We start from the raw sequence: 21,375 nt of genomic DNA, 5'->3' as shown, positions 1-21,375 counted from the left end.
CGGTTCCAGTGAAGGAAATAGCGCTGGCAAAATTGCGAATATATCACAGTTGGCCTAATATCCGAGCGGACGCATTTAACGGACAACAACCTAATAACTCGCTGGTTTTTGCATGGACAAATAAACCCGATGGAACCCCAGACTGGAAGGAGGTTACAATACCAACTGGGTCATACCAAATAGAACAAATCAATGGAGAATTTCAGCCCAGGATAAAATCGATCACAGGAAAAGAATCAAAAATCGCTATTACGGTTCATGAACCGACGTTATCGTCGACGATTGAAATAAGCACACCGGGGTATATGGTTGATATCTATAACAGTTCAATAAGAACCATACTAGGATGGCCTAAGAATCCACCTCATGAAAGCTCCGCGGGCAAGCAATCGTATCATGAGATTAATCCCAGTTATCGAAATAAATTGTCTGTTATGAAAAACGCGTTATTACCCAGTATATTTGCATTTCAAGACAGGAATAACATGCAATGGTATTTTCAGCATGGGGAAACTCCTGGATTGCGCACCACATTCGCAATTAGTATAAGGAATATCACTGATATGTTTGCCGAGATTAATCAGTATTACCAATTACAACTAGAACAGCTACGGGAAACAAAAGAACGAAAACACGTTGAGGTGTTAAATCAACTTATATCAGACATGGAATATATTAATAAACGAATCGTTGAGACAATATCTGCTAACAGCGATGATAATAAACAAAAATTCCTAACCGAGTTTAATATCACAGAAGCCGATTTACCCGATTTAAAGGTCCCAGGATACAACGCGCCAGAACTAAAAAAGTCTCTTAATGATTTTCTCGGCCCATTAACTTATATCCTCAGACACGATAACGGAGATGATGGTAGGCATATTGCCCCGTACAACGTAAATATTGCATCGGTGATAGCAATCAATCTAGTGTGTGATGTTATCGAAGGGAGTTACCAGGTGGATACCAAGCAATCAAATCAGGCTCAACAGGGGTATATCCTTTATTCATTTTCACCAACAGCCCCTCCGGGATTTTTAATTGTTGAGAGTCCAATTAATCCGGTCTATATGAGATGCCATAATCGGTTTTTAACGAGAATTAATTTTAGACTTACCGATCAGTTAAATAACCTAATTGATCTACAAGAGGAGGAGTTAGTGATCACTCTCTTTGTAAGATCATAGCAGCAGAGGGGGCGATGACATCGACGCGGTCGTCGCGTTTGCTTACCGGACGCTGACGACGCTGGGGATCAGCGCGCAGAAGGTATTAATTAAACCAAATGACGTTTGGACGATCCCCCCGACGACGACGTCGTTTTTTTTTTTACCAGGCGCTGACGACACCGGATCCGCTGAGTGCAGAAAGTATTAATTAAGCCAAATGACGATTGGACAAAATGTCGGATTCGCCCCCTCTGCTGCTCTGTGCAAATTTAAATTAGTTTGGTTGGTATATCCGTGTTAAATGCAATATTTCGGTTAATAGTTAAACATTTTTACACGTACAGTTGCTAATAAATCCATGTTTTCTACCTGATGGTACAAATAGACATATTTTGATAATATCCGTTAACAAATTAAATTACCAGTATTTTGAATTACAATGCTACACGTGCTATACCTTATCACTGTTAAGAATGTATACTATATTAGAGGAGAGAATCGTTTTGCAACGTACTAATTAGTAGCATCCCCAAGTTGTTCACATCACTTGCTAGAAATATCGCTTAGAGTACATTGCAAACTGTGCTTGAATACTCTTCCGACACAGTTCACTTCATAAAATTACCAAAAGGCACTGGAAAGTTAATCTATAGTTTGCACAAAACACAGATCCAAAACTCGACGTCATGGCTTAGTATACTACGCAGATCCAAATCTCCACGCTATGGTTTAGTATACGACGCAGATCCAAAACTCCACGGTATGGCTTAGTATACAACGTAGATCCAAAACTCCACGTTATGGCTTAGTATACGACGCAGATCCAAACCCCACGGTATGGCTTAGTGTACGAAGCAGATCCAAAACCCCACGGTATGGCTCAGTATACGACACAGATCCAAAACTCCACGTTATGGCTTAGTATACGACGCAGCTAATTGTGAACAAACACTTTCTAAAGACACTATTTAACATCCATCTCAAATCGTTCATGGGTTGGTAAGGATTAATAACAATGTTGCTAAATTGTTATACATTACAGTAGCTTTTATTAAATGATATGCTGTTACCTTGCATGAAACAATGACCAACCGTAATGAGTACTCTCCTTCTACATTGTAAATGAGTGACTTCGGATTTGTAATAGATGCACCCAGTGTGAATTGTGCTGAGCAAAATTAAAACAATATTGGAAGCGAACTTATTGCGATAATGAAAGAACTTAACTATTTTGATACAAAATATTGAATATTGTGAACAATAGAATGTAACACAATTTGCAAATGATATACCAATTTGGCATACACACCTGTCTATATTTATATTACCAGTAGGAATCTGCCGTGAATGGCAGGTAAGCATATCTAATATAGAACAATATACATACATTCTGAGAGCGATAAATGTACCTTCAAGCAATGATATTGATATTTAACGAACAAAACGAGGTGTCATATAGGATAATATTGCATATATTCCATAGCAACAAAAGCCATATAAATTCAAGGATGGTATGAGGAGAGAGTTTAATAACAACATAATCAACTATATAACGCATCCGGTACTTTTCTAACATATTCAGAAGGTGAAAGGTTTAAGAATGTTAAGTGGAAAGAATTTGATCGCTAGCGTATATCACCCTGAGAAATTAATTGACGAACAACTGATTGCGTTGTTTTGTGATTCGGTTTGAAACTTAATAATTCGAGGGAAGTGGTAACACAGTGACAGATAAAATAATTCTTAATGATCGGATAGGAAAGTAATGAATTAGCAATAATTGTGAGCTTAAATAATTTGCTAACATCTATCTATGTACCTATGTATCAATATATGTTGTATATATATCTGCTTTAGGTCGTTATACGAATCCCGAAATATACACTTACAGCTTTACATCCTGAATTCCCTGTTAATGTACTTTCTTAGTTCTGCAAATCCGAATTACAAGAGCTATGCCACTGATTACAAAGATTGAATTCCCATTTCCAATTTTTTGCACTGTAATTGCGATTAAATTCCAAGCGCAATAACATCCACCTTACTGCACTCAGAATGAAATGAACATTATAAACCATTGTAATGAACATTATGATTCCAAACAGTCAATGGCAGAACAGTAACACGCATGCAGATGAATCAGGATAATAGTCCCTCATTGCACGAAGAAGATTTTACTTCATGTAGAATTGACACAGATAAATCAAGTCCAAAATCACTTTCAATTGAATCTACAAATAATAAAAAAAATATATCAATTCATGTCTAATCGAAAAGTTGTTGCAAGGAGCATTCATACCCAATATGACTCTACATTTCAAGTTTAGTTAGACCAAAAACGAGAATTTCTTTCAAAAGTGATGTTAACGTTTGTGACTGAGTTCAAATTTTGCTTGGCGGAATTATATTCGTTTTAATATTGTTCTTGTTTACTGATCACTCGAAGCGTGTGGATTAATTTTAAATACAACATCAATTCAGTCGCTTTCTTTCATGCAATGTATTTTATTTATATAATTAAGCCATCGCTAGAATAAGAAAATGAGCGTATATAGTAATTGCATACGAAATAGTTTTCTCGGATGGATATAAAGTATTCCTAATGTCGTACATTATATCCATCCGAAAATAACTAGTGAATTTATTCACATACGAATGCAATAAATTATGTATATATATATATATATATATATATATATATATATATATATATATATATATATATATATATATATATATATATATATATATAATACGACTCTATGGTCTTAAAGTAAATACCAGAAAAGAGCACGCAAAAACAAAAAATAATTCTTCTCCTTACAGTACAAAATGAAGGGTTAAAATGAATTGACAGTTTTGTATATTAAATAACAAAAAACTACCTTAAATGTTATCTCAAACTATCAAAATGTATGATTCCATTTTAATTTCGGAGATATTGCGTTGAATGCGTTTATGTGGTAGCTGAATGGCTTGTGATGACTTGTTAACAATAATATAATTAAATAATGGTGATGTCTGAGTCTGCTATAATTTCAAATTAATGTTGCAGACCAATACTATTAGTAATAAGCAATTTATATTTTCATTGAATAATAATTTGACTAAATAAATCCACCCAAATATAACACTGAATGCAGCAATATGATCATTTATGCGCCCATATGTTACGAAAATAATTAGTTATTTATTTTAAGGATGATAACATATATTAAAAACTAAGTTACAAAAATGTAGCCTGGATGATGGTTAGCCTTTTTTATAAAACGTTGAAAATCTGCAATACGTTTAGGACTTTTCAAATGAAAATTTAAAGTCTAAGATCCAGACCTTAATACAAATGCTTAGATTAAAAGGCAATGATCATGTTATCAATGCACACTTGATAGAGGTACATTTGGTATGGATTATGCTGCTTAGAACACAATATCTTTAATCAGGTACAAATTTGCACATTAAACTTAATTGTGTGCAAGGTCAAGGTCACGTATTAAGACCATGACCATTAACATAAGACACCAATTAAAAAAATTTAAATATACACACCGCATATGTTAATGTGTGTTTCATGATCTGTTCTTAGTAATTATATCAGACTTTCATGCCAACATAATTGTATTCGTTCTATTCATCAAAATGAGCAACTTATTTTGGTGATTTCATGCATGAGGTCCTACTGATCAAATGTACTTATATTCAAATGTGTCAGGAATACTTACGGATATGTCTTTGAATAAGTATCATGATACACGGTGTAATATTATGTTATACAATGACCGTATGGCACAGTCATTTTTTAATTGCATTATATGCATTTTCACTTTGATACATCATTCTTTGTTATGTTGTATATTTATACTAGCCGATGTTTTATTAATAATTATCAAGTATCCACCATGACTAATTACCATTCAATATTTGGTATATAAAATATCCAACCAACATTTAAAATCAAGAATCGATTGAATATATGTTAATTATGTCATTAAGTCTTAATGTAATTTATTCACCTTCTCTTCAAAGGCATGATAGTGATGTCACATTAAACCAATGTTCGTAAACATGTATTTTTTTTTATATACGATCCAAGATCTGTCAAACATTCACGCAAGTCTTGATTGTAAATCTGTATTTGTGTTTGTTCCTAATGTTTTTGTCTTTTAGTGGTGATTTTGTTTACATTTTGCTTATTGATACATATTAGTAATTTACGGCAAGGGAGCAGGACAGACATATTGACATCTGATTCATTAACCTTTGAACATGTCACTATATTTTATTTTAAGACCCAAACTGTGTGTGGAAAAGTATATTTGCCATCCTGATTAGGATAAATGTCCACATTAACACCTCAAATCTATGTCTCTGTCAATATAATCAAAAATGTAATCACTTACCAACCATTAGTTGAACCTAAACGTTTGCTGATAGTTTAGATACACGATGGAACAACATCCGATGTTGTCTATTTGAGTGCTCCAATTTTTATGATATACAATAGCTATTCTGTGCAGAATGGTACGGATCGTAATCTAGCTACATCGATTATGTGTTTGATATAATTGGCGCCTTAGTATGGAAACTGATCCAGAGTTGACACATGTTTAGTTTATTTTAATTGCGCAATAGGTCTTTTGATATTTTAAATTTCACCTGTAACATTTACTTTCAATAGTCATCTACTGAGCGGATTTAGTTAAGCTCAATTTGATGGTTATATTATGGTGTAACATTTAAGTAGTATTGGTCAATGATACACCTAGGTAGTTAGAGTTTGTATATATGTATAATCTAATAAAAATCAATCAATACATCAATTAATGTATCGATCAATATGTCCATATATTCAACGGTTCAACTCTCATTTTTACAGCACCTTGTCTACCTTTAAGGTGGTTGATTGAAGTATTTGGCATTGCACTTCCCGAACAATGAAATCATATATCTCTTCTAGTCTTAGAATTTAATTTAATAATGATAAGATGTATTAATAGCTGGCAACACTAGAGACTATACGGAGTAAATTTAGTCTTCAAGCAGCATAACTGTCAGTTTACAAGCTAAACATAAAGTGCATAGTGCAATCTGTGACAGCTATCCCATGATGTGTGTTGTGTTCCTCTCTACAAAGCTTTATGACAGTCCGTTTAATGTTGTAGCGAGTGGAGATATGCAAATGGTTCTTTATCAGACGCGTATATTGTGATGTCACATAGTGTAGGTTATCATGATTATGCGAGAAAGAGATTCGTATTAAACTACACCTAAAAAGGTTCCTCCATACATCTTATCCAAATAAGGTAAAAAATCAAAACATGATATTTATTTAATTATTTTTCTCTTCGTTTAATGTGCGAAATTACGAGTTTTCTCTGGTTTAGTCTGAAACTGATTATTTCATCATCTATGAGAGCAAAAAAATATACATTCATTTTTTTTTTTTTTTTTTTTTTATTTTGAAAACTTTGTTTAGTTTATGTCAAAACAACGGAAACAAAAATGGATGCTGCTCATTTCCTATTCCTAGTTGTAATTCTTGTATAATAGTACTAGGAAATACAAAAGTGCTAATTGTTTATATATCCTTTTTGTCAACCAGACTCATTGCCTCATGACTTTCTCCTGATTGTGGACAGAATGTCGGGGACAATCTATCATACAGACATCAGTAACAACAGCTATGTGACTGTTCCACTTTATGATGTGATTGACACCAATGACATCGACTACGACCCTACTGCTGATGTTATATACGCCTGCAATACGTCTCACATACTATCAATATCAAGTACTGGGGACAAGCAAACGACCGTACGAGCCTTCGGTGAATGTGGGTTTCCGCTAATTTTCATCTACACTATATACATTTTTGAAGAATCCATTGTATTGCAAGTTACAATTTAATTGCAAGTTACAATTTAAGTACATTGTATATATAGCTGTATAGTTCTTTTTTTCTTTCGTAGAGCAAAGGTATTCGCAAGTAAAGAAAAAATCAATGATTCTCGGATATATTTATGCAAAATCAGTGTTATAACACGGTGAATATAACAGATAAGAACACTAATATTAATGTCACGATAGGTTGTATTGTTTATTAAATGCACTATCAGTTCAGTGCGTGCATCAATCGTCCATCAATGTAAATCAAGTCAATTTTGTATCAATAAATACTTCAGAGTTGCAAATATAGACGTAATTCAGTATGTCATCCTAATATTTTATAGTAGAATTTTCGCGGAACGCATCACCATATTCAGTTGTTATGTATATTTGTAATGAAAACTAATTAAACAGCAAGCACCTGCATTGTTTTGATACGAAACTTTACTGGATAATTTAAAACAAAAATTAAGAAACTAATCGATACTTTATATTTAAATGTAATACATGATCCGCTACAAAGTTAGTTGCCTTTTTGCCCCATATACACAAAACACAGTTTTTCCATTGATTCTCTAATCAGAACAGTTTGGCATCCACATATCCAGTGCAATTAAAGGATCTAACATACGAAAACACAAATAAATCCCAACGAAGCACTTAATCTTTGAAGCAGCTAAATATAAAAGGAAGTACTACTCTTTGAAGTAATTATGGTTCTTTTCTAGATGCAGACATCGTTGGAATTGCAGTAGACTCAACATCTAGACTCCTGTTTTACGCAGACAGAGGAAATGCCGTCATTGGTGTCATCAGTCTTGACAATAAGTCTCATAAAACAGTTATTAGAAATGTGGAGGATCCAAGGGACATCGTAGTAGATCCAATAAACGGGTATTTGTTGTCTTCCGAAAAATAGTACACACTGAATTGTGGTAATGATGTCTTTCTTGTTTAACCAATACGAAACCCAAATACGTGTGCGTACATTTTTTATTAATCCATTAGAAGGTGGCGGTATTTCTCATAAATATACACTTACACTGGCACATTTATATTAAATCAGATAGTGATATTGCTGACAAACTATGAGAAACGAGGTTGGCATGAATACCATCATTTGAATTTTATTTTCAAAAAGTACATACAAAGATAACAGCAAGTGTCGGCTGCGAGAAAGGGAGGTATCATAGTATAATAGAAGTCAATAGGGGTGGGACATAATCGGATCATTCTGATCCAAGCCAACGTGATATATAAATACGACGAGTACGAATAAACAAATGCATACAATACAATTACAATAGACCGGTCTGAAGCAAAACCAAGCAAATAGCTCTTTGCTGAATAAAATGTAATATCACTTCATTTAAGCAAAATAAAACTAACCTATAATCAAACACTTTTCTCCAGACTTGCAAACAGTACTTAATTAAAGACATATACATTTCATTTGGCTTAAAAACAGTTACCTGGCAGACATTGATGCTCTTCTTAAAATGGACGAAAAGAAAAAACAACTTAACTTTCCTATCCAAATATTCTTTTTCATAATTCATTGCGTATCACTACCACCTCGGTATGAATGTTTCAGTTTTCCTTAAAATAGTAAACACACATTTTGAAGCGGCTGCACTAAACGTTTAAGCAACAAATAAGTAATGCACTCCCAAATTGTCTAGAAATTTCTGCTTTTGTCCGATAATGCTGCATTATTGCAACATAACGATGTGTACACCATGGTTAAGGTTGAAGAGCAAAATACGGCCGGCTTCCCAGGGAATGTGCATCGTTTCCTGGTTGTGTTACAGCTGGGAGATGAGACGTGTCTGCTGCTGAGTGTATGCTGCTTTTAATGTCAAAGACTTGTTACATCTGTTTTAGCTCTTGATATTCATATCAATACAATGTTCCGTAGGAAATAAAGATCCCTTAATACTATGCGTGGTTTATTGATACTAATACGATACCAATTTATGTTTATTACAGCTCTATATATTGGAGTGAAAAGGGAGTGCTTGAACTAATATTGGAGATGTCCAACTATGATGGTACAAATCGGAAGCAGTTGGGGCAGAATCGAGCAAAAAGGCTTGGCCTCGATGAACCAGCAACAGTCTTGGATTTGGATTTTTACGGTGTGTTGTTTTCATTATTGGCCATCAATATGTTTATACTGCATTCTATATGATCTGCTTTGTCATGATTTTATTGATTTATACACTGAATACTCAGATAAGTATCGTTTCATTCAATCGTCCAAAGATTATATACTAATTATGAAAGGATTCATATATTGACAAGCATGATCTGCTGCTACATTTGCACTTTGACAAGAATCCGTTGAAAAACAAACAATAATTTTACGTAACTGATATCAGCCATATAAACATATGTTCGTCAACTTTTGTATTTTATAATGACAATAACAAAGTTCCCCTGTTTCTTACAACACTATAAATATCATTGTGATCTTTATCAATTTGTGAAAAACATTCATGTACATCTTGTAAGTGTTATAGTAGACATATGGTCTAGGGCGTTGCCACAGAACATTTAATTAAATCATACGTGAACCTATCCATGTAATTGCCTTGAGAAATTGTGGAGAGTATATATATTGTTAATTCTTTATTGTACGATTCAATACTAATGTAGTTTTAACAAATGATGTTAATCCCTCTGTGCTGATAATAATGTAGATCCAGAATAACGACTGACTGTTTAATCATCACCAGTACATGTTGTTATTTGATTTTAATTATGATATAATCTGCGCTTTCATTGTGAGATCAAATCAAGACAGTTCAATATGTTTTAGTAGCATTGTTTGGCTGATATAGTTTAAAATATCGATGAATTTATCCTTAGTTGTAGAATAATCTTTGAAGGAATGAAAATTCAACAAGTTAAGTGAATAATTACCAGCTGGATTTAAGTGAAGTAAGATTGTTTCTATCGGAAACAGTGGTTACAGAACTAATACGTGACCAATTATCCTTTACAAATAATATTAGAATATGAAATCCAAGAAATTAGTTACTATGGTTATATGTTACTGAAAATGATGTGACCATGTTACATTTGGCATGCGTTCAGAAAAACGAAATGTCGTTTGGCTGACAAATTACTACATTTTCGATACCAGTTTTCCTTTACAAATAAAATAAGAAGATGAAATGCAAAGAAATGGTTACTATGGATACATATTACTGAAAATGATGAAGATCATGTTACATTTGGCATGCGTTAGGAAAAACGAAATGAACTGCTCTCTTAGTATAACCTTGTTATGACGAAATTCATATTCTGAATTGCAAAAGCGTGTAGCTGTATTGTTACGACTCCATTGATTGAAAATAAATAACAGGTAAGAGGCGATACTGACAGATTGTGTATATCTGATAAATATAATGTATCCCTGCATGACAAGTAAAATAATTAAACACTTATTTACAATGTGATGACTTAACTCGTTAGGTACTAAATGTTATACCTATTTCAAAAATTTTGAATAATCCGAATGAGTTCCAATGACATTCAATTTGATGACCTGAATTTTAGTGATGTATAGACAATATGATCACTATGATAAAACTCCAATATATCTTCACATCAATACACAGTAATTCCGCGATGGATATTAATCCAATTAACATGTAATGTATCGAGCACTGTAATTCGAACGAATGATTCAATTATATAAATATAACTGTCAGGTCTGGTGCTAATTATAAGAAAGATTTTTTTCTCCGTTATAGATCTCTTACATCAATTATTAAAGATGGAGGCCATTTAGAAATCAATAAAAACAGGGCTATGTATGTTACACTAGAAGTCATGCCCTAGTCCAATAACGTCATGTACTAATATTAAGACTTAAACTTGGAGCGTTATGAATTCATATTCATATTTAATGTAGAAGCTAGAAACAAAGGATATTCGGATTACAAATGACATTAACTAAATACCCCTTATGGCTTACAAAAATTAATATTATGAATAAAATACACATAATACAAATATGTTTAACATTACCCTTTATTAAAGCATATACAAACACAAGCTTCTCTTGTCAAAACTAATAGAGAACACTAGTTAAACAGGTAGATGTCGCAGGATGAATGAATGTAAATGCTTAATAATTATTGCAGATGGAGACTTGTACTTGTGTGAAAGTGAAGATGATAAAACAACAATACGTCGATTTAATGCGAGCGCTGCTAACGATCAGCTTATTTACGAGAATGAAGAGGAAGAATATTCCTGCAGTATTACTGTGGACCAATCCTACGTCTACTTTGCATTTGGCAGGTATTCATTATTCAGATACAACTGATCTCTATATATTTCATATCAAAATATTCATTTTCTGCAATAATCAACTTCTTACAGTACGTAATGCCAATAAAACAATCATTTAAATAACACGTTTGATTTTACTTTATATTTGAGCAACACAATCAATTCATTCTTCGATACATTTTTACTAATGCATCATACGCAGAAATACTACAGAACTGTACAAATACAAGTCATTTAATTTTCAAAGTCTTAGCGAGAAAATTATCCAATTATTTTCCATTGAATACTGTTTGATTATCAAATATGATCAGTCATAGCTGTCAGCTCAATCTAATATAAACTTCTAATTAACAGCGGTAGTATCCCAAAGTAGTCAGGATATAGTCTGTATCATTTTGTCTCTGATTTTAATATATATACTGTTTGAGGGCATGTAAAACGTAACCTTACTTAGACTTGTTGTCTGTTTAATCTTTGGTCCACATACACCAAACAACAGTAAAGGAGTAACAACATATGACCGTCTTGCAAATGGATACTACCTTCAAAGCTTCTGAATGTAACATAACATCTTGATGTACAGACTGACATAGGAATGGCTGGACGACGGAAAGACTCGCTATGTCATAATATCACATTCGAAAGCATGGACATAATTAAATCACTAGCATCATTATTCGTGCCTGTAGTCGTCGTTATCAAGAACGTTATGCATGTTTGAATTTTGAATGTAATATCTTTATCTTATTAGCAATGTAAAGAGAATCGGAAAGGATGGAACTGGAGAGACCGTTATTCCTTCTGTTGATGAAGACACATATCCAGCATACATTCATGTGCACACTAATAGAAGTCGAGGTATACAAAAAGTTCTATCATATGTATGCACAATAAGTAACCGAGATCATATTACGTACATGAAATTCATCTTTGAGTTTGATTTTCATTATTTTTTGAAGAACCATACCGCACAATTTGTGTATATGCCACTTTTCCATGATAACGATCTGTACCAGGAGACCAAACTTTATGTCACTCGTAGATATCAAGTAACATGCAGGACAACGACGAGCTAAGGAAGAGCTTTTTATATAGTTTCGCTACATCGTATCATGTGATGAATTGTGTAGAGCTTTTGATGATTCACGCGTCGAACCTCAAAACCCCATGCTTTACTTACATAATGAGAATACATTTGCTGCTAAAAACAACCGAAATTTGTATTATGTATCTAATACCGCAGGCTATATTTGGATATATGTGTTAAGATTAACAACCTACGCTAAATGTTGTAACATATAATGGAAATACAATGTGGATTAGAAAAGGAATATGTTTTCTTTTGATCAATTATATATATATATATATATATATATATATATATATATATATATATATATATATATATATATATATATATATATATATATATATATATATATACATATATATATATATATATATATATATATATATATATATATATATATATATATATATATATATATATATATATATATATATATATATATATATTACATGACTGCACCTTCATTAATCCGCGTGAATGTAGCCTCTAAAGAAACCTCGATGGCTACATATCGGCATGAGTAGTTTCAAAAACGATTGTTTTTAGACATTGTTGATCTCATGCTTATATGGTTCTTAACATAACATATCAAAAACCGGCAGTTTTGAACAATTTAACAAATATATTGTTTCACTAGAATACAAAAATGAACATGTTAAAGAACTTAAGTAATACGAATCAAATCACAAATTGTCCAACTGTATTAATCACAAGTCCAAGTGTGTAAAGTTCCAAAATAGTTTCAGTGATATTCCAATTATGTTCAAACATTGAATATATTTACCTGTCTGTATGAATATGCTGATATGCCGGAGACATGTGATTATGTACTAATAGTTGTTTAGTATATCATAATCATATAATTCAGAAATGTTCTTTTCTGAAATAGCTATAACTAAACCTGTTCTGGTCCAATAGTATTACATAGGAACACATTGCATTTCATGTGAATAATACTTTGAATAAACAATTACGCTCAAATTAAATACTACATACAACACCATTAATGTTTCGGATTCAGATGTAAACTACAAGAATCGGCAATTTATAAAATATACAGCATTATCGAAAAAGCTCAGAAACAAACATAGAACCGTGATAAGGGTTCCAAGTTCATCTCTATACAATTCTAACCAGGTGCAAGACAAGGTCTATTACTAAAATAATAATTAAGGATATCGCAAACATCAGGTCCGACACGTTCTTGATGGGAGGAATTCCAATGTCGAACCCAATAAACATGTTCACCTATATTGATAATGATCCTAATATTTCATCCTTAAATACATATTATTATGTAGTGTATATTTACTGGTCAAGTACACAATGAACTTGAGTTTGGTCAAGGGCAAGCCCAACATACAATTATACTTAGAATGTAAAATTAAATAGTTATAACACTTCCTGCTACAAAAGGAAAGATGCATACACTAAATATTCAATTTATCTGTTATTCCAATATATTTGTGATTAAAAGGTACATCCAACTAAGTCTTATGAATGACACAAAATGCACATAAAGGAATAGAATACTTATATAAACGTGAAGGTGCATGTGTAATTAGATTATCATTTCCTTTGAATTGCCTATACATATTGTAATCCTACAACATCAAAACCCACCTTTATAATGTCTTAGTTTTGTTTTATTGTCTTGCCAGTGAGTTGAAAGGGTAACGAACACTGAATGCAATAATTATAGGCCTGAACTAATATACACATCAAATGTTGCAAAGTCAATTTCAAAACCAAGCATTCCGTCTCGATTGTGGAAAAGTCTTTATGATGCTTATTTAACTTTATTACGAATACTACACTGGATGATCGCCACTAGTATGAATCAATACCTTTTGTATATCAATGCAATTTCGTCTCTTTACTTATCAAGTAGGTCAGTCACTTTTACTTGGATCTGTGAATGTTTTCGCCAACAAATACTAAATGTCTTTTTTCATGCATTCCTGTTTGAGAAGTTTCATACGGTTTAGACATGTTTTCACAGGAATCTGGAATAGAGAATGTCCACGTCATGGTAGATTTTACATGTTCATATAAGAACGTCAGTTCTCATTTGCACTAAATATAGTTTCTCATTGCCGCAGACATGAATGCATCTGGTCCAGATTATTTCATATTTTTGACTTCAGAAGATTGTTTGCACCATCATCACTGCAGTCAATGTGCATTCAATCGTTTAAATCCTAGCATTTTGACTATATGATCAACACGGATATAACAATATCAAACACCTTCTACATATTAACATACCAGGCTTACTAATGATTTAATGTAAGTTACTTTTCTACTAACTCTTTATTGATCATAATTAAGCGCCTGAATAAAATTTTGAGATATTGATAAGAGAACAAGAACACTATCTACAATAAAAAATCTCATAACGCTTGCATGTCAGCCATTGCTTAATCTAATATTTTAAATTAATATTTTGCAGACCAACCATATATATATATATATATATATATATATATATATATATATATATATATATATATATATATATATATACATATATATATATATGATTATTATATTATCTTTTTACATACAGAACATTTTGACAAGATTTGCAAAATTAAAAATATCACATGTACTTCTCCGCTGATCTGAAAATTGATTGATATTCTTACGGATCCTTACCTGACTGGTCAAACGAATTTCACGGGTGAGGTTGACTAAGAATGTCCTGTCTAGACGATGCAGGAACAACTATTGTATAGCTCACTAACCACGTCTCACCAACGTGTAAATAAGGTGGTTTCCACATATGCTTGAAAGGCCAACATTTTTAGCTAAATAACAAGCATATACATATGCAAGAAACATATGTTATGATCTTGTTCCTGATTGACAATGAATGATTGTAGTTTCTCACCTTGTTTATGGTAAAGATCATCATTGTGATTAATACCTTTACACAGGTACATTCCAGTAGCAAACGTGACCTCATCAAAAGCCTGAACAATAACTATGTCAGCTGAATTAGTAATGTCGTGATCAACTTCATTCTCATCTGCTATTTTTGCCATTGCTGTAGTAGTGCACATGCTCCGTATAAATCAGGAATTACATGTTCATCACGATCAACGTACAATTCCAAACAGTTTGGCAGTTACAAGTTCATCAACTTATATCCACCTAGTTCAACGCCTATTAATACACGATAATTATACACAGGATGTGTCAAAACGTCACGTTTCCTACTGCCATAGGTCAGGAGATAAAGTCTGGTGGCAAATGTACACAATGGATAACAGCATAACAACCTCCCTGAATACAAATGCAAAGCACATAATAATAAAAGACTCGAAACTCGCATGTCTCTTAAAAATGTTGTTTAGATAAGATTGGGAGAATAAATTAAATAAGTGGTATATAATATTTCAACAAGAATAGTTAATAATTCGCCTTAGGTTAATTGGACTGATTTCTTTTGATTGTGATCAATATCCTTAGACAGGTACATTCCAGAAGCAAACATGACCTCATCAAAAGCCTGAGCAATAACTATGTCAGCTGAATTAGTAATGTCGTGATCAATTTCATTCTCCTCTGCTAGTTTTGCCATTGCTCTAGTAGTGCACACGCTGCGTATAAACCAGGAATTACATTTTCAATACGATCAACTTTCCACTCCAATTAGTTTGGCAGTTACAAGTTGATTAACTTATATCCAGCTAGTTCAACTGAGACTAATAAGCGATAATGATACCCTCGATGTGTCAAAACCTCATTTTTCCGACTGTCATAAGTTAGAAGACTAAGTATAATGGCAAATGTACACAACTGATAGTAACATAACAACGTCCATGAATAAAACTCCATTCTTTAGTACTGAGAAAAAAGGCAGAGCACATGATAATAAAAGACTCAAAACTCCCATGTCCCTTACAAATGTTGTTTGGATAAGATTGGCAGAATAAACAAAATAAGTGGTATATAATATTTTAGAAACAATAGTTAATAATTCGCCTAATTAGACTGTTTTTTTACCCAATACACGTTTTGCTTTCAATACATGACCGTGATTATTTTGATTATCGTTCAATCTTTACTAATTAGAAATAACTTGTCATTTCTTCTTTCAATATATACAGGTAGGAAGGGATAATGATTTCAGATTTAGCCCTTATGTCTGTACCACATTGTGACTAAGAAATGTTTGTTTGCGACCAAAAGGCGATACGAATTACAGACCAAAATAAACTTTGTAAATCCAGGACTACTCGTCAGCTGTACGTGCGGCCTCTTCGAAGTTTTGTTTTAGTTCTGATCCTGTTAGTGTTTGATATTACAATGGGTGAATTCTTGAACACTTCAACTAATATGAGTTATCTAAGGATATCATCATCTTTATCAATATTGTATTTGTTAGAGCTTCACCTATTAAATATATTTGTGGTTTTCACCTCTTCATTTTATTGTCTACAATTCATAATACTTTGTCGATTTGCTTCAGGTCCTACCTCATACAAGTTTAATATGCATTTTTGAACCACTGCATAAACAGCAATATGTTGGACTGATAGTAAACTGTATAATAATGCAAGCTCTATCAATACATACACTTTGTGATAATGACGTCCATATTCAAGAGCGCATCTCATATTTCAGCCATTTTATCAAGATTGAGATATACCTATTTTTTTTATAAAATGGGTATCAGCTTGATATTTCTGAAAATATAAAATATTAATATGTGTGTTGTGTGGTACACTTTCCAATTGACATCTTATATTCCTTTGATCTAGTCTGAAAATTCCTTTCTGCTATTCCTCTTTGCACATGCATTAACCTATCTTAAACGCTTCTTTATCTCTTCTTCCTCTATGTTCAACTTAATTCATTTATTCTTTCTGTAACAGCTCTAATTTATTTCTTCTTTTTTTGCAGCTACGATTATGGTTTGCTTGTTATTGCCTGTCTCTCACTCATACCTCTGCATTTGTCTTCTTCTCTTTGCAGCTACGTTGATCTTTCTTTTTCCTCTCTCTCCAATGACATTTGTCTCTCTTTGTTTTTTATTATGGTGAATCTTTCTTAACTTTACTTCCGTCCTGTGTTTTAATCTCAACTATATTGCTGTAATGTCAGACCCTGATATGGACTTGCTAATCAAACCTAACGCACATGTATCACCCAAATTGGTTTTATTTGCAAAATGTAGGACCAAAATAATTTGTATTGCTTTCTCCTTTAAAGATCATATTGTCTGGCAAGCTAGAACAATTAATATTGTTTTAGGACTCAGATTTTTCCATAGTAGGAATTAGGTGACATTGCGGAAGCTTTTTGGTTTCATTGCTGATTCCCAAAATATGTAAATAATACATGGATCTTAGAAATAACATTTCAAGAACATTTTCTTTTTAAATGTGTTCAAATCCTGGACGATGTTCCAATTTTCTGTTAAAGTGAGTAACATAAAAGAGCGAAAGCCTACGTGATGCGTAATACTTATGAAAGGATGTGTTCCATTGGAATATATGTTCAAATTGGAAACGAGCATACAATGAATCGAATCAAATGTCCAAACAATTAATACAAATATCCTACTCATCTCCAGTGGCCTTCAGAGCACCTTCCAGTATTGGACGTTTTGACGTAAATGTGGTCTCTAATGTGCGTATGTGCGAATGACTTGTAGTGTGGCAATATGATTCTTGTCTTTTGATGTACCACAATAAAATAATTCAAACGTGTTCTTGTCAGAGACCACTTAATATTCCTGTCGAAGATTATTTTAGATGGGCACCATATATTTCCAATGAATACTAAATTAAATAAATAATTTCACGCAATTAAAATATGGAACACAACTATAAGACCAATTGTGTCACATATATTAAACCAAATAATGAATAAGGTCTCAAGTAAGCACAATTATATAAAAAGCTAATATACAAAACAAGAACCAGTATGAGGGTCAACAATTTTAATTCCTAGAAAAGATTAAGTTGTATACAAGATATGGCCTGCTACCATAATTATAATGAATAACATTGCAAGCATCAGGAAAAACAGATTCCGAAAAGGGAAATTCCAATTTCCAGTTCATTGACCCAATAAACATGTGCACGTCTATTGATAACAATACTAATTGTTAATCCGCATTCAGATAAATATTTGCTATGTAGTATTTCTTGACAAAATATAATTTACTAGTCAGATACTCAACAAACTTGATTTTTGGTTAGACAAAGTCGAGACCTGAATTCAGTTGTGCATATCATATAATCAGGAAGAACAAAACTAACAAATACAAATTAAAGATAAATTATATATAATATACTGACCTCTGAACCCTACTGAACTTTACAAATGAATACATGTCAGATTTTCACGTTATTTTAAATATTTTAAACTTTACCTTTAATACGTAGTGCATAGTATCGATAAATGAATTAACACATTTACCTACGTCTCAAATAGCTTTCATATTACAGCTAACAATGGATGTTCTAGTGGGCGTGATGGTTGTAGCCATTTTTGCTTCCCGCTACCTCGTGGTTCTAAAACGTGTTCCTGTCCTGACTTTATGACCCTTCTTCCTGATCGTCACACCTGCCAAAGCAGTGAGTATTTTCCAATATTTGTATGGTCAGAATCAATACTTATTATTAATAGTGCCACCTTTTGAAACTGCAAGACATCATATTGCTTTATATACGTTATTATTACACAGCTATAGGTTGACATAACATAATGAAGAAATGATGATAGATGCGTATGCATAGGTTTCATAATGATTGTATGTTTGTATGTATGTGTGATTCATAATTTGCAAACAAGGTAGGTGGTTGTCCACTATTTCGTAACTTGTTCATTTTATCTACATAACATATTCTTTGATTGATATTTACAATCATAAAATCACTAACAAAAGTTATACATGTGTCATATGTCTTGGAGACAAGTTCTAGACGTAAATAAGCCCTAATGTAACCGTACTATTACAATTAACACGTGATACTGCATTTAAAACGAACTCACTCAAATTTCTACATTTTAGGTAGGCCTATAAGTAATTAATTTGGTCTTTCAGAATGATTGCACATCTGACATGCTGGAACATTTCTTCATTTTATTGGTATGACATGTGATGCTAATATCAGTTCACATATACAATTCATATATATCGATTAGAATCAATAGTATTAAAGGATTAGTTAAATCGACAAAAAGGATGCGGAATGGATGATGTACTCAGTTTATCTGATAATATATTCATAATGTCATTATTATTATTATTATTATTTTAATCATGAGAAAGCTATACCATGATGAATTAAATGAAGACATTGACTTTCGTTTACAATTAGTGATTGAGCCTAAATAAAACATATTGCCACAAATGCGTAAAAAAGTGTGCTTTATTTTCTAATACGGAGTTCTTGTTTCTACACAAATGTTTGAAATGTAATATTCTATTCAGATTAGAACAAGTATAATTATTAAGTTAGGTAGCTAAGTTTACAACCGGATTCATTTTAAATTTTTAAAAAAATGCGTTCTGTATAAAGTAGTTAAACATTAAATACATTAAGCAGATATAACCATAAATGGCTTAGAAACCGTCGTACATTCTTACCTTGATATATATATGTTATGTATTATATATTATTCTTCATTTGCGTATTCGTACTTACTCCCAAAACTGATATTGTGATTTAGATATACATTTAAAAAATAATTGAAAGAAACTAAGTATAGAAACCACCACTACTACTACTACTACTACTACTACTAATAATAATAATAATAATAATGCGTACCCTTGTAATCCACGATCAGCTTTTGAAGTAAATGTGATCTGTCATTGTTCGAGTCATTTCTTTTTCTTTTCATAATAAAGCCAGTATTCTCCTAATCACAACAAATGACAGACCTCATATATATGCCATAGACCCAAGTAATGGCCAGGATATGACAATTGCACTTGAAAACCTAGACGAACCTCATGCTATATCCTACGACCCTGTAAATGGAACTATATTCTGGACTGATACCAAGCTTCGTATGCTATTATCAGCATCCGTATCCGGACATAGCAAAAGAGATATACGCTATTTAAAAATCAGTAAGTTTCCTTTATGCTAAGTTTTGCAAATATATTTCGCAATTATTATAGTTTTCGTTAGTTTTTCTTTCTTTTCACATATATGTGTGTCATAGTATTATCATACATCAGGGTTTTTTTAAATCTAAAACAGTGCAACATACCAGCTACAAATTAGGTTGGTAACATATTCGTGTCACCATCATCTAAAAAGTGTGTTTGCAACATATTGGTTTCATTGTTCATCTACAAATTATGCTTGCACCATGTCGTCTTCACAATCATCCATAAAGCGTGCTTGTACCATACCGTCTTCACCATCATCTGCAAAGTGGGCTCGCATCTTATTGCCTTCACCATCATCTATAAAGCGTGCTTGTACCATATCGTCTTCATCATCAAGTACGAAGTATGCTTGTTACATATTGTTCCCACTATCATCTACAAAGTTTGGTTACAACATATTGTCGTCACCATCATCTACAATGTGTGATTGTACACGATTTTCGTCACCATCATCTACAATGTGTGCATGCAACATAGTGTCGTCTCCATTATCTACAAAATGTGATTGTACAAGATTGCCTCCACCATTAAATGAATATAACATACACATTTGTTCCTGTGTTATATATTCAGTAGGTGATAGTTTGTTATAAACACGAACTATAAAACAAAGATATGTTTTACCAGTTTTATAAATCCTGGGTCTCCATAAGCTTTATCGAAAATTGTAATTTTCATCATACATGTTGGGTATTATTATCTGACCAGTTCCCTTGTGTCATCTGGCCTGCTTGTTCTGTCCGATATCCGACCGGAAAGTTCTCTTCTTATCGATTCTGGAT

At 32.5% G+C, this 21,375-nt stretch overlaps 1 protein-coding gene across 2 annotated transcripts in view; it reads left to right on the top strand.

The window, feature by feature from the left end:
- Nucleotides 1-21,375, top strand: part of LOC149805609 (low-density lipoprotein receptor-related protein 2-like) — a 59,634-nt gene that overhangs the window by 21,544 nt on the left and 16,715 nt on the right. For both annotated transcript variants that reach the window (XM_089950243.1, XM_089950242.1), the window contains exons 2-8: nt 6,772-7,002; nt 7,784-7,949; nt 9,045-9,193; nt 11,210-11,369; nt 12,112-12,218; nt 18,915-19,043; nt 20,324-20,548. In XM_089950243.1, the coding sequence (XP_089806369.1) occupies nt 6,772-7,002; nt 7,784-7,949; nt 9,045-9,193; nt 11,210-11,369; nt 12,112-12,218; nt 18,915-19,043; nt 20,324-20,548 (1,167 nt within the window). The remainder of the gene's footprint in view (nt 1-6,771; nt 7,003-7,783; nt 7,950-9,044; nt 9,194-11,209; nt 11,370-12,111; nt 12,219-18,914; nt 19,044-20,323; nt 20,549-21,375) is intronic.

This window comes from Sinohyriopsis cumingii, chromosome 2, assembly GCF_028554795.1.
Source record: "Sinohyriopsis cumingii isolate HCF-2022 chromosome 2, ASM2855479v2, whole genome shotgun sequence".
NCBI classification, from domain to species: Eukaryota; Metazoa; Mollusca; class Bivalvia; order Unionida; family Unionidae; genus Sinohyriopsis; species Sinohyriopsis cumingii.
This window is presented reverse-complemented; position numbering and strand designations above follow the sequence as displayed.